This window comes from Heterodontus francisci, chromosome 2, assembly GCF_036365525.1.
Source record: "Heterodontus francisci isolate sHetFra1 chromosome 2, sHetFra1.hap1, whole genome shotgun sequence".
NCBI classification, from domain to species: domain Eukaryota; kingdom Metazoa; phylum Chordata; class Chondrichthyes; order Heterodontiformes; family Heterodontidae; genus Heterodontus; species Heterodontus francisci.
In genome coordinates, this window is record NC_090372.1 from 119,837,617 (window position 1) to 119,853,390 (window position 15,774).

General features: G+C 39.9%; 1 protein-coding gene across 2 annotated transcripts in view; it reads right to left on the bottom strand.

Annotated features, from left to right (window-relative positions):
- vps50 (VPS50 EARP/GARPII complex subunit) overlaps positions 1-15,774 on the bottom strand; it is a 321,852-nt gene that overhangs the window by 8,374 nt on the left and 297,704 nt on the right. For both annotated transcript variants that reach the window (XM_068009984.1, XM_068009978.1), the window contains 3 exons: positions 8,703-8,851; positions 7,383-7,479; positions 7,043-7,201 (listed from right to left, as the gene is read on the bottom strand). In XM_068009984.1, the coding sequence (XP_067866085.1) occupies positions 7,043-7,201; positions 7,383-7,479; positions 8,703-8,851 (405 nt within the window). The remainder of the gene's footprint in view (positions 1-7,042; positions 7,202-7,382; positions 7,480-8,702; positions 8,852-15,774) is intronic.

Consider the following 15,774-nt stretch of genomic DNA (forward strand, 5'->3'; position numbering starts at 1 on the left):
AGTTGTGGCCCTAGGTCCGATTCTTGTGGCACCCCACTAGTTACGGCTTTCCAATCTGAAAAAGACCCATTGATCCCAACTGTCTGCCTTGTGTGTGTTAGCCAATCCTCAATCCACACCAACACATTACCCCCAATACCCTGTGCTCTAACTTTGTGCAATATGTGGCACCTTATCAAAGCCCTTCTGAAAATCAAAATACACATCATCTGCTGGTTCACCTTTATCCACTCTGCTTGTTATATCCTCAAAGAACTCTTAACAAATTTGTCAAACATGATTTCCCTTTCATAAAACCATGTTGACTCTGTTCGATTGCATTATGTTTTTCTAAATGTCCTGCTATTTCTTCCTTAATAATGGACTCTAGCATTTTCACAATAGCTGATGGTAAGCTAGCTGGTCTACAGTTTCCTGCTTTCTGTCTCCCTCCTTTCTTGAATAGGGGTGTCACATTAGCGGTTTTCCAATTCGCTGGTACCCTACCAGATTCCAGTGAGTTGTGGTATATTATGACCAATGCCTCCACTATCTCTGCAGCCACTTCTTTTAAAACCCTTGGATGCAGGCCATCAGGTCCTGATGACTTGTCTGCTTTTAGTCCCATCAATTTGTCCAGCACCTTTTCCCTCGTAATAGAGATTATTTTCTAGAGACATACTTAATAGAGACATACTTCTCAATACAGAAGTTCCTCCTTCCCATTTACACCTTGTTCATCTATTATTGCTGGGATGTTTATAGTGTCCTCCACCGTGAAGACCAATGCAAATTATTGGTTTAAATTATCTGCCATTTCCCTATTCCCTGTTATTAATTCCCCATTCTCATCCTCTAAGGGTCCCACACTTACTTTAGCTACTCTCTTACTTTTAATATACCCGTAGAAGCTCTTACTGTTTGTTTTTATATTTCTTGCCAATTTACTCTCACAATCAATTTTCTCCCTCTTTAGAACAATCATAAAAACACAATTCCAGAGGTTACAAAATCACAAACCAGCAATTACTTCAATGTCTTCCTTTCTACCCTCCCAATATCCACCAACTCCACATTAACACCACTAATGGACTGGATGGATATAAGAGATACAAATTTTAAGTTTGCAGACAACACAGAACTTGAAAATGTATTAAACAGTGAGCAGGATTGTAGCAGACCTCAGCAGAACACAGACTGGTGAAATGGGAAAACACATAGATTGAGAAAGATAATGCAGAGAAATGTGAAGTGTTGCATTTTGGGAAAAAAAGCAAGGCAGCAATATAAACTAAGTGGTACAATTTTGGCAGGGATGCAAGAACAGACACACCTGGGGGCGTATGTAGACAAATCTTTGAAAGTGGCAGAGCAAATGATGAAGTGGTTAAAAAGGCATATGGGATCCTTGGCTTTATAAACAGAGGCATAAAGTACAAAAAAGGTTATAATAATTTTTTATAAATCATCGGTCATGCCTCAGCTGGAGAATTGAAAACATACTTAAAAAGGGAAAATTGCAAGGCCATGGGGAAAACAGCAGGAGTGGAACTAACTGGACCACTCTTTCAAGGAGCGAACAGACTCCCATTGGGCCAAATGGCCTCCTTCTCTGCTGTACAATTCTGATTGTCCAAAATACAGCTGCTTATACCCTCCCTTGCCCTATCCCACTCACCAGTCATTGTAGCTTTTGCTGTCCTACAGCAGCTCCCAGTGCATTAAATTGAAAATCCTTGCCTTTGAGTTCCTACATAAACTTGCATCACCCTATTTATATATCCCTCACCACTCATATGTATCTTTTTGTCCAGATTCTCAACTTTGTACACTTTCCTTTCACCCACGATTGGTCGCAAAACCTTCCGTCCTTTGACCCCACTCTTATTCCCTCCCTAAACCCTTCTTCTTCTGCCTCCTCCTTTAAAAGTCTCAAGAACTGCATGGAACAGTCAGCTTGCAACTAGGAGCTGGATCATTCAATATTATATTACTATGTCACTCTCTTCATTTCCTTGAATTTGGTGGGTCAAGCAGCATGGTTATTGGCTGTTCTTAACACCACTCCCTCTTAATTGAATGAATTCCAAATTGGGCCCCATTTAATTTTAATAAAGTGTTACTCTATTGTATTCTTATTAATAGTCTCACAAAACATCAGATGGCACGAAGTGCCAGGCCTTTGTCTTTTTCTCCTGTGATCTTTTGCATGATAAGTTCCCAATCTAATTTAGATCACTTAGGGAGATGCCACAAAGAGGTAAGAGTCACCACAGCTGACAATCTTATATCAGCACTGGAAGAGATGTGGAAAAAGTTTGCTCATCTAAAATAAAAGCAAAATACTGCGGATGCTGGAAGTCTGAAATAAAAACAAGAAATGCTGGTAATACTCAGCAGGTCTGGCAGCATCTGTGGAGAGAGAAGCAGAGTTAATGTTTCAGGTCAGAGACCCTTCTTCAGAAATGGCAAATATTAGAAATGTAAAAGGTTATAAGCAAGTAAAGCAGGGGGGTGGGGCAAGAGATAACAAAGGAGAAGGTGTAGATAGGACAAGGTCACAGAATAGCTGACCAAAAGGTCATGGAGCAAAGGCAAATGGTATGTTAATGGTGTGCTGAAAGACAAAGCATTAGTACAGATAGGGTGTTAACGGGCTGAAAATTGAACAGCCCCAAGTACAAACATGAAAAAAAAGTGGGTAAGCAAACTGAACAAACTAAGATGAAATAAAATAAAATAAACACAAAAGAATATATATAAAAAAAAGGAAAAAGAAAAAAATAACTAAAAATAAAAGTAAAATTGGGGACCAGTCATGCTCTGAAATTATTGAACCCAATGTTCAGTCCGGCAGGCTGTAGTGTGCCTAATCGGTAAATGAGATGCTGTTCCTTGAACTTGTGTTGATGTTCACTGGAACACTGCAGCAATCCCAGGACAGAGATGTGAGGATGTGAGCATGAGAGCAGGGGGGAGTGTTGAAAATGGCAAGCTCGGGGTCATGCTTGTGGACTGAGCGGAGGTGTTCCGCAAAGCAGTCACCCAGTCTGCGTTTGGTCTCCCCAATGCAGAGGAGACCACATTGTGAGCAGCGAATACAGTATACTACATTGAAAGAAGTACAAGTAAATTGCTGCTTCACCTGAAAGGAGTGTTTGGGGCCTGGGATACTGAGGAGAGAGAAGGTAAATGGGCAGGTATTATACCTCCTGCGATTGCAGGGGAAGGTGCCGTGGGAAGGGGACGGGGTGGTGGGGGTAATGGAGGAGTGGACCAGAGTGTCGTGGAGGGAACGATCCCTTCAGCATGCTGACAGGGGAAGGGAGGGGAAGATGCTTTTGGTAGTGGCATCACGCTGGAGGGGCGGAAATTGCGGAGGCTGATCCATTGGATGTGGAGGCTGCTGGGGTGGAAAGTGAGGACAAGGGAAACCCTGTCGTGGTTCTGGAAAGGAGGGGAAGGGTTGAGGGTAGAGGTGCAGGAAATGGGCCGGACACGGTTGAGGGCCCTGTCAACCACAGTGGTGGCAGGGGTGGGGTGGGGGTGGGAAATCCTCGGTTGAGGAAAAAGCAAGACATATCAGAAGCGTTGTCATGGAAGGTAGCATCATCAGAGCAGATGCGTCGGAGACGGAGAAACTGGGAGAATGGAATGGAGTCCTTACAGGAGGCAGGGTGTGAAGAAGTGCAGTCGAGGTAGCTGTGGGAGTCGGTTGGCTTATAATGGATATTAGTAGACAGCCTATCCCCAGAGATGGAGACAGAGAAGTCGAGGAAGGGAAGGGAAGTGTCAGAGAAGGACCATGTGAAGGTGAGAGAAGGGTGGAAATTAGAAGCAAAGTTGATAAAGTTTTCCAATTCGGGCGGGAGCAGGAAACAGCACCGATACAGTCATCAATGTACCAGGAAAAGATTTGGGGGAGGGGGCCTGAGTAGGACTGGAACAAAGAATGTTCGATCATCTGCTCCCCTGGTTGGCATTGGTATATGGAAGAGAATGTCTTAAGATATTTCATCCTCAAGAGCTGTGTAAGTTAAAAAAAATTACTCTATTTCCACTAAAAGTTATTAGAAATTGCCAGGTTTCTACTTGACAAGGTGAACTTTTGTACCAATAAACGGAACTTTTAAGATCGCTATGAAAATCTGGAGAAAATGAAAACAAATGAAATCAAATTTATGATTGCCCAAGTTATTCTAAAATCCACAGTTCTAAAAAAAATTCAAAATCATGTACAATTATAGTATAAACAGATCATTAAATTTTAAGAATTTGGCCAACAAAACCTTAAAAAAAGGTTCCCAGTGATTGTGCTCAATGGTAGTCAGATGGTAACATGGCAAAAGGGGTGCATTCAGAGCACTCACTTTGTGCAATGAGCCACAAATTGTGATGCCTGGCTGGGCTGCCTCAGTGGTCCCCTTGGCAAAAGAGCCATTCAAAAAATTATTTTGAAAAATAAAATATCTGCCTTTTCATCAAGGATCGAGCCAGGCTCCCCATGTGGTCTTGTAAGGGTTAAGCAAAAACTCTGCCATTCACCAGCAATGGAACTCCAACATTAGGCAGGGACCTGGTGTATCTTGGTCCCGGCCTAATTTCCAGTCCTTGTGATGCACTCCCGCTGAGCTATAGTCCCCTGCTTTGCGTAATTTGTTCTGTATTTAATGATTCGTATTTATATATAGTCTTCTATGCAATCAAATCACAACTTTTATATGTTGGTATTTTCTTATAATAAAGCATCTAAATCAGAATTATTGTAAATTAGGACGTTACAAAAATATTGCGTTAGGCTCAAAAAATATTTTTTAAAATGCCACAGGGAATTTAGGGGTTACAGTGTCAAAGAGGCCAGCAGAGAATTAACTCTCTAATGGATATATGGAATAAAGAATAAATATAAAAGGTATTTGAAGAACAAATTTAAATTGCTATCTAATTTCAACAACAGTAAATACTTCACATATACAATGGAAATTGATATGAATAATTATGAAATATAACTTGTTCCAATTTACAGACTGAGGTAAATTAGATTACCTCGGCACCGCACATAAAACAACACATGGAATATTGAAGAACTTAATGAAATTACATTGTTTTGATCACCGTGGAGAGCAAACAAAAAGAACCAAATTTACTGAATGGCCCGAATAAAAAAAAGGGACAAGATTTCATTTTTATAATTTTTACTCCAACAATCATACTAAAATCAACATAAACATGAAATAAAGGATAAATCACATTCTATAGTTGAATAAAAGCAGATGCTGGAAATCTGAAATAAAAACAGGAAGTACTGGAAATACTCAGCAGGTCAAGCAGCATCTGTGTAGAGAGAAGCAGAGTTAACATTTCACATCTGTGACCTTTCATTAGAACTGGCAAAGGTTAGAAAAGAATTAGGTTTTAAGCAAGTGAAGGGGCGGGGGTGTTGGGTGGGGAAGAGAACAAAAGGGAAGGTGTGTGATAGGATAGAGGGCAGGAGAGATTAAATAACAAAGCTGTCATGGGACAAAGACAAAGAGCATGTTAATGCTTGTAGTGAAAAACAAAGCATTAGTCCAGGGAGAATGTTAATGGCAGAATAATGAGCAGCTCTGTCCACATTAAAAACTGGCACATGGTTAATAATAAAATAATAAAAAAAATAGAAAAAAGGCCAGTCATGCTCTGAAATTGTTGAACTCAAGGTTGAGTCCACAAGGCTGTATATGTAGTTGACAGAATACATGTTACTTATCAGATGCAGCAAATAGAGATCTCACTGATTTACTGGGCAATCCTCTCAGCAAAGATGGCACCCTGCAGTCACAAAGTTCTTCAAAACTTTGAACTTCTTCAGGTAGATTTCCAGCTCCAGTCTTCCAAGATGTACACACAATTGGGCAGCACAGTGACGCAGTGGTTAGCACCACAGCCTCACAGCTCCAGCGACCCGGGTTCGGTTCTGGGTACTGCCTGTGCGAAGTTGGCAAGTTCTCCCTGTGACCGCGTGGGTTTCCGCCGGGTGCTCCGGTTTCCTCCCACAGCCAAAGACATGCAGGTTGATAGGTAAATTGGCCATTGTAAATTTCCCCTAGTATAGGTAGGTGGTGGGGATGTGGTAGGGAATATGGGATTAATGTAGAATTAGTATAAATGGGTGGTTGTTGGTCAGCACAGACTTGGTGGGCTGAAGGGCCTGTTTCAGTGCTGTATCTCTCTATTAACTCAATGTAATGCCTTCTCATCAATAGCAAGCATTACAGTCTTCCCTTCAATGTTTCGGTCTTGTCGACTCTCTAATGTCCTCGACCCTGCTCATGACTTGATGGCGCAGCTCCACTGATATTGCCTTAAGGAATCGAAAAAGCTGCAATAACTTGTATTTGCTGGTGGCCAACTCCCAGATTCAGCTTTTGGCTTCAGCAGCTTCTCTGCCAAAAAAAACCTGCAGCCTCCTTGAACTCTGCAATCTTAAAATCTGAGTTTGGATAGCTCTAGTCACATGCCTCAGGTCAAACGACGCTGTGTCTTATAAGGTTTCAACCAGTTTCAATATCATGAGAAACCTGAAGCTTTTAGTTTTACTTTTAAGTTAGGGTCTGTCTTAAAAAAAACAAGCTTTGAAACCAGAGTCAGTGGACTTAACAGAATTCAACAAGTCATCTGTTCCGATAACAGTCTGCACACACTCCACTGGTCTGGCAGATTGTGCACTCCATCACAATATTAGGACTTAAACTTGCTTGCAGCGTTAATTATTTGATTAAAGTACACTTGAATTTAATACTTATATTTCTGGTCACTCTAATAATACTTCATACAGAATAAGAGGTAAAGCTTTCACAATTTATGAGATCAAAGCAAGCAAATACCATGTTTATAATTCTGATGATTAATAGTACAGTGAGTTCAAAACTATTCAGTTACACTGCATCTACTGGGGAGGAAAAATAGCAATTCTAGAAACAAATTTCTATATTCTGTGCTGTAAAATAATTTAATGAATTTTCTAACTATTGAATGGATTGTAATACTTTGCCATGGCAACTGCTTCCATGCTTGCACTTACCTTGAGAAGAGTATCGACATACATGTTGTGTTGTGACATAATTTCTTTGATATCCCATTTCACATTAGCCATAAGATGCAGCATCTGTTCATAGTCAATGGCTTTGGCAGCCACAATCCAGTAAATTGGTTTGCGTAGCTCACTAGCAGTTGATACTGTCTATTTGGTATCAGATGCAAAGAGAAAAAAGGGGACGGGGTAAGATACCAGCCACAGTAAAAGAAACCAACAACTGGATGTGATTTTATTACAGCAGAAATTGGCCATTTTAAAAGAAATGAAATTCTTTTCTACATCAAAATAGTAATGATACATTACATTGGAAAAATTCAGTCCCTACCTGCGAATAAAACTGCTGCAAAAAAGGCTTCTTGGCTGAAGGCATCATGGCATCAAGATGTGGCTGCAGACAATCAAATTGATCCGCTAGAAACACCCTGAAAAAGACATTTAAGACCATTTTATCGTTAAGTAATTATTGTGCACATTGCAAATACACCTTATGTCAATTGTCATATACGACAATACAAAGAACCAAGGAAGTGGTTGAAGACACATTTCTATCTGAGAGCTCTGGAGAAGTGCATCTATAATCTATAAATTCATCTTTAAATTTGTTCTCAACACATGGTGCTATGGCTGTGGTGCTCCATCTCCATGCCTTGAATCACTGATCTCAAGCACAAATGTTGTAACACATTTTGAGATGATTATTCTCATCAATTCTCAATCTGATATTTCTAACAACTGCTATACAGCACAGTTCTTCATACTCACATTCAAAGAGATTCGTAACTTATCCAAAAAAAAAACTGAAACATAAAAAACAAGGCTGGAGAAGGATCCAGTCGATGACTGGATGCCAATAAACTACTTAATATCTCAGCTAACTTACGAACATAACATTTACATTTTATCCAATAGACTACCAGCAAGATCTGAGAATTTCGAACAATTTCCATATATATATATATATATATATAGTATCTTAAAGATTTAAAAAAAGTGTCAAGTTGTTTTGTAGATATTCATATCGAAATTGATGCCAAGCCACCAAAGGACAGATTAGGAGATGACCAAAAGTTTCTATTAAAGAAACTGGATAGAGAGGATGAAGCAGGAAATTCCAGAAAGTTGATTTCTTTACCCATTTGATGCAGATGTTTTTTTATTGCTTCAATGTTAAGTATGCAGTTAAGATATTTATCTTATTCAGTGCTTATTTAGAGAAGTGTTATAATCCACAATTTCCATTTTCTTTAAATACTCTTCAAAAATTTGAAATTAGAGAAGTATTAGAAATGATCCTAAAAGCAGCTTGCTGAATAGATACATTTCTGCCACAAATAGTTGTTGAATCAGTGTCAAATATTGTTCTTAAAAAAGATTGGAAAACTGCTTGAAAAGGAGGTATATTGAAGCATGTGGGGAATGAGCAAAAGAAGAACTAAACTATGTGGCTCATTAAGAGGAAATTACTGGCAGACTCGATAGCCCAACTGACCTGTTTCAGTGCTGAACATTCTATGATTCTGCCAGAACTATGTACCATTGACGGTAAATAACATTCATATTGTTTGGATTTGCAGGGTCTCTCGTAGAAAGTGGCAAAATAAAAATGTTGGTTTTAACCTCCATCAAAATTTTCCAAGCAACTTACAAAGATTCTGTAGCCACGACCCTTTCTGCAAGACCATATAACGTTTTAGTAGAATTTAAAACAACAAGGTGACTCAAGTGTGGGCTTGGAACCTTCTCTTTCCTCTCTTCTGTCGCTGTCAAGGGACCGGCGGTTTCGGGTGGTGCCTCCTACAAAAAGATCAAGTTGCATAATTACTAATACAACAACATACATTTATATTGTGGCTTCTTGCATGAAAATACAAGTCTTGGAGCTCTGGACATGCAAATAAGTTGGGCAATGAAAAAACAAAGGAGAAAAAACTTGGGGGTAATATCAGGAAGAGGAGGGAAGACCGAAAGCATGATTGAAGACAACAATTTTTGTATGCTTTTGAAATAGGAATGGTGCTAGCAAGGCTTGGTTACGTTGAGAGCAAAATTCTAGAAAGGCAGGGTGCAGAGATCCAGTGGTGGAGCAAGGATAAGCAATAATGCACTCAGGGAAGTAGAAGGCAAGGCCAGAGACTTATGACTAGAGCTCACGGTGCAATGAAGCAAGGTCATGGAAGAATTTGAATGTGAACAAGGATCTGAAAGATGAGCTACTGGGGGAGAAAGTAGTCAGTGCAACTCAGCAATGATAGGGTGAGGGGTTTGTGGAAAGGGACATAAGCTACAGAATTCGAGACTAATTGAAGTTTGTAAGGGATGGAGTTCATGAGGATAACCTTGGATTCAATGTGGAAATGGAGAGTCAGTGTTTAGTGTTGTTGGAATACATCTGTTGAGGATGAGTTTTTTATGAGGCATTTCCTGGTCTTTCCCACACCGCCGAAAGCTATCCGGGTCTAATCTTTATTCAGAGATTCCAGATGGTCTACGCGATGTGTGGTTGCCAATGACTGTGGAACAGAGTAATCAGGGTGATGGGAAGCATGGGTGGAAACAGCCTTACTAATGCTTGGAATCTCACAATGGTGACAATGCTCAGATTAAGATGACGTCTGTGTATATTTGTGAGAGAAAACAAATTACAAACCATGTTCGAGCCATCCTTAGATCACTAATGTAGTAATAAGGTAAAATGCTTTAGATTAATAGGAACATTCAAGGAAGGCAAAAAAAAAAGGACACACAGGAAAGAGTAGCAGCTGCACAGCACTGCACTAACAGGGGGACAAAAGAACCTGAAAGAAAACTGCGTTCCCAACTTATGGCAACTAAGTCCAAGCATCAACAGGGAAAAATGAAGAATGCGCTGTAGATATAGTGACATTCAGTGTGAAAAGTTGAATATGGAGAAGTGATTCATGAGACCAGGAGATGGCAGGTGACCTCCATTTTAGCTCATTATGTTGAGTAGTACTTACAGGAGCAAAAACTGGAATAATATGTGACTAACTGCATGGTGGGAGAATGTAGCAGCTTTGATTTTTATACAATGCCTATTTACAGCATATCAAATATACTTGGTTAGAATTGTGTACAATGGCTTGATTTTAAAAAGATATTTCCTCTTCAAGTTATTCGCATGGTTTCTCCAACATATATGACGATACTTTTCACAGAGCTTACTATATAAAAATGCTCATTTTAAAAACCAAGGGGTAGATTTTTATGATTGGGCAGCCATCTGGCAGAGTACACCAGTTGGCTGTTAGATCCTGCAGTGGAAGCCCAGCCCACTTTATCACAGGATCTCATGCCATGCTGCCAATGAGCTACGAATGCCAAATTGCCGCCCCACTGCAGCTTGTCAGCTGTGGGCAGGCATAATATCAGCTGGCCACAGGTCAGCAAGATAGTTAGATCTTTGAAGAGAAGTCAGTCACTGACAGGGGTAACCCAAGGAGGGGGAGCTCCTCCTGGCCCCACAAAATAATTTTAAATTTACCTTTCAGCAGCCTCTGCTGCTGAACCACTCGGTAAAATTGGACAGAGCATGCATGGTGCTCCATCCAGTTGTTCAGCAAAATTGTAATAAACAACTGTATTTATATAGCACCTTTAACATAGTAAAAGATTCCAAGGCACTGCAAAAGCGCAATCCAATTTGACACAGAAACCAAAGGTGTTATTGCGGCAGATGAGGTTTTAAGGAGCATCTTCAAGGAGGAAAGAGAGTAAGAGATGTTTAGGAGGGAATTCCAGAGCTTAGGGCCCAGACAGCTTAAGATACTGTTGCTAATGGCGGGGCAGTTAAAATCAGGGATGCTCAAGAAGCGAGAATTGGAGCAATTCAGATATCTGAGTGTTGTAGGGCTAAAGGAGATTACAGAGACAGGGAAGGGTGTGGCTGTGGGGGAGAACTTGAAAACAAGGATGAGAATTTAGAATCAGGGCATTGCTTAACTGGGAGCCAAAGTTGGTCGGAGAGCACAGGGGTGATGGGTAAACTGAAGTTGGTGAGAGTTAGAACACAGACTGCCGTGTTTCGGTTGACATTAAGTTTGTGGAAGGCTGGCCAGGAATGTTTTGGAATAGTCAAGAACAGAGGTAACATAGGCATAGGTAAGGGTTTCAGCAGATCAGCTGAGGCAAGAGCAGAATCAGGCAATATTGCAGAGGTAGAAATAGGCAATTTTAATGATAGCGCAGATATGTGGTTGGAAGCTCATCTCGGAGGCAAATATGACACCAAGGTTGCGAACAGTCTGGTTTAGCCTCAGACAGTTGCCAGGGTGAGGGATAGCATCAGTGGCTAGGGAACGGAGCTTGTGATGGGGACCAAAGAGAATGGCTCTTTATGCACAATAAAGGACCCCTATTTGCATAAAAAGGGTCTATTGCTTGAAACAGGTGGGTGTTCCAGCTCCTCAACGGAAGGTCCCTTTGAGGATGACAGTGGCTGCAGTGCCAAAGAAAATAGGGTGTTATTCATTTTCGGTCCGCTACTGTTCTATTACATTGGATAGCCCAAGTTAAAAATCTATTCCTTAAGGTTTATTAATATTACTTTCCAGGCATGTGGAAGGATGCTGTAGGGAAAAAAAATTATTGCTGCAGTGACTTTTGGAGCCACATCCAAAGTAACAAGAAACACCGACAGACCATCTGTTCTGATGCAATGATGTAGCATATTTCTGTGATTCCTTCTATGCTCCTCACTTTATAAGATAGGGTCTTCTAATATTCCTCACTCGCTTCTCATATTCATCCAGTTCTTTTTCAGAATTAGAATAATAGCTGCTACAACAATGATGCACATTTTGGACTTTTCTTTGGGTCGTCTGATCATACAATTTAAAATAAAATGGAGGGAGTTATTTCCTGAATTACAAGATTTGTTGACAAGTTATGTGGCCATAATATTTTAAACAATGACCCCTAATTCTAGATTCTCCCACAAGGGGAAACATCCTTTCCACATCCACCCTCTCAAGACCCCTCAGGATCTTATATGTTTCAATTAAGTCACCTCTTAGTCTTCTAAACTCAAGCGGATACAAGCCTAGCCTGTCCAACCTTTCCTCATAAGACAACACACCAATTCCAGGTATTAGTCTAGTAAACCTTCTCTGAACTGCTTCCAACGCACTTACATCCTTCCTTAAATAAGGAGACCAATACTGTGCACAGTACTTCAGATGTGGTCTCACCAATGCCCTGTATAGCTGAAGCATAACCTCCTTACTTTTGTATTCAATTCCCCTCACAATAAACGATAACATTTTATTAGGATTCCTAACTATTTGCTGTCCCTGCATACTAACCTTTTGTGATTCATGCACTTGGACACGCAGATCCCTCTGCATTTCTGAGCTCTGCAATCTTTCACTATTTAGATAATATGCTTATTTTTATTCTTCTTGCCAAAATCGACAATTTAACATTTTCCCACATTATACTCCATTTTCCAGATCTTTGCCCACTCACTTAACCTATCTATATCCCTTTGTAGCCTCCTTATGTCCTCTTCACAACTTACTTTTCTATCTATCTTTGTGTCATCAGCAAATTTAGCAACCATACCTTCGGCCCCTTTATCCAAGTTATTTATAAAAATTGTAAAAAGTCGAGGCCCCAGCACTGATCCCTGTGGCACACCACTCGTTACATCTTGCCAACCAGAAAATGACCCATTTATGCCTGCTGTCTGTTTCCTGTTAGCTAGCCAATCTTCTATCCATGACAATCTGTTACCCCTATACCATGAGCTTTTATTTTCCACAATAACCTTTGATGTGGCACGTTATCAAATGCCTCCTGGAAATCTAAGGACAATACATCCACTGGTTCCCCTTTATCAACAGGACATGTTACTTCCTCAAAGAACTCCAATAAATTGTTTAAACATGATTTCCTTTTCATAAAACCATGTTGACTCTGCCTGATTACCTTGAATTTTTCTCAGTGCTCTGCTATAATATTTTTAATAATAAAGGGAGGGAGATGGAAACTACAGGCCAGTTAGCTTAGCATCTGTCATAGGGAAAATGTTAGAAGCTATTTTCCAATCTAATGGAACCTTCACTAAATCAACGGCATTTTGGAAAATTAAAACTAACGCATCAACTATCTCACTAGCCATTTCTTTTAAGACCCTAGATTGAATTCCATCAGGACCTGGGGACTTGCCAGCCCGCAGCTCCAACAATTTGTTCAGTACCACTTCCCTCGTGGTTGTAATTTTCTTGAGTTCCTCCCTCCCATTTCCTGATTTACAGCTATTTGTAGGATGTTACTTGCATCCTCTATAGTGAAGGCCGATGCAAAATATCTGTTCAATTCATCTGCCATCTCATTATTATCCATTATTAATTCCCCAAACTCACTTGCGACAGGACCAATGCTCACTTTGTTAACTTTTTTCTGTTTTAAATATCTGTAGAAACTCCTATCATCTGTTTTTATATTTCCAGCTAGCTTTCTCTCATACTCTAACTTTTCCCTCCTTATTAATCTGTCATTCTTTGCTGTTTTTTATATTCTGTCCAATCTTCTGACCTGCCAACCATCTTTGTGCAATTATATGCTTTTTCTTTAAATGATACTACCTTTAACTTTTTTTTAGTTAACCACAGATGTGGGACCTCCCTTGGACTTTTTCTTTTTCGTTGGAATGTATCTAATCTGTGTATTCTGAAATATCCCCTTAAATGCCTGCCACTGCATCTCTATCGACTTATCCCTTAACCTAATTTGCCAGTTCACTTTAGCTCTCTGCTTTCAGGCCCCCATAATTTCCCTTATTTAAGTTTAAAATACTCTTTACTCCTTCAAACTGAAAGTAAAATTCAATCATATTATGATCGCTGCTGCCTAGGGGTGCCTTCATTATGAGGTCATGTGATCCTACTGGAAAGTGCTCCCTTAGAGATTTGAGTAGCAAGAACATATCAAGTAGAAACCAAGTTTATCAGGCATAATTCTCCTCCACTCATTCCAAAATACAATGATACGAAACTTGGAAGTATTGTGAACTGTGAGGAGGATTGTGTAGAACTTCAAAAAGACATAGACAAGTTGGTGGAATGGGCAGACAGGTGGCAGATGAAGTTCAATGCAGAGAAATGTGAAGTGATTTATTTCGGTAGGAAGAATATGGACAGACAACATAGAATAATGAATACAATTCTAAAGGGGGTGCAGGAGCAGAAGGACCTAGGTGTCGACATGCATAAGTCATTGAAGGTGGCAGGACAGGTTGACAGCGCGGTTAATAAAGCATACAGTATCCTGGGCTTTACTAAGAGGGGCATAAAGTACGAGAGCAAGGAAGTTGAACTTGTATAAGAAACTAGTTCGGCCTCAGCTGGAGTATTGTGTCCAATTCTGGGCGCCGCACTTGAGGAAAGACGGGAGGGCATTGGAGACAGCATGGAAAAGATTCACAAGGATGGTTCCAGGGATGAGGAATTTCAGTTATGAAGATAGATTGGAGAAGTTAGGACTGTTTTCCTTGGAGAAGAGAAGGCTGAGAGGTGATTTGATAAAGGTATTCAAAATCATGAGGGGCCTGGACAGAGTAGGTACAGAGAAACTGTTCCCACTCGTGAAAGGATCGAGAATGAGAGGGAACAGATTTAAAGTATTTGGTAAGAGAAGCAAAAGTGACATGAGGAAAAACTTTTTCATGCAGGGAGTGGTTAAGGTCTGGAATGTACTGCCTGAGAATGTGGTGGAGGCAAGTTCAACTGAAGCATTCAACAGGGAATTAGACAATTACATGAAAATGAAGAATGTGCAGGGTTATGGGGAGAAAGCAGAGGAATAGAACCGAGGGAGTCACTCTTACAAAGAGCAGATGCTGACACGATGGGCCGAATGGCTTCCTTCTGTACTGTAATGATTCTGTGATACTGTGTATAGCTTTTGCTTGTTAACAATTATGCTTAGAGTACACTGTTGGTCGACTTAAGACTAACCAACAATGTTGTACTTTTTATGGAATGAACACTAATATAATGTACTCTGTACACCAAGAATTATACTGTATTTGGTGGTAGCTATGCAAGTGACTATTAACCTTTTTAAAAAGCAGAAGCAAGTCAAATGCTATTATTTCCTATTGAGTGCTAGAAATGACTTGCAAAATGGTATGAGGATATTTTTGAAACTTGCCATTCCAAAGTAAGCAGAGGCAGTGTATGGAACTTTTGATACAAACCCTGCCATACAACTGCACTATCCTAAAAATGCCCTATAGATTCCTTTTTGTGGTGATTCAAATGCTGACAGTGATTTAATGGAAAACAAATGTCACCTGTCAGCTACATCTATTTCTAGTCTAAACAAAAGGGAAACTCTTCAACAGCAGCTCTCTTCTTTGACAGCAATGTTCATTTACTGGTGCAAACTGTCAAACACAATTTCTGAATGATTTAATGGAACGTTCTCTAGGCATATGCAAGAACATTAAAAAGTGAGCAAATGTTATTGAAAATAAAACTGCTGTAAATTATACCTATATAATATACATACATACATATCTATCTATATAAAAATGTGCACACACACAAAAACTTGCATTTATATAGTGCCATTAACATAATAAAATGGCAGAAGGTGCTTAACAAATGTTACCAAACAAAATATGACACTGAGCCACTTAAGGAGATGTTAGACCAGGTAACCTAAAGCTTGGTCAAAGAGGTAGTTTTAAGGGG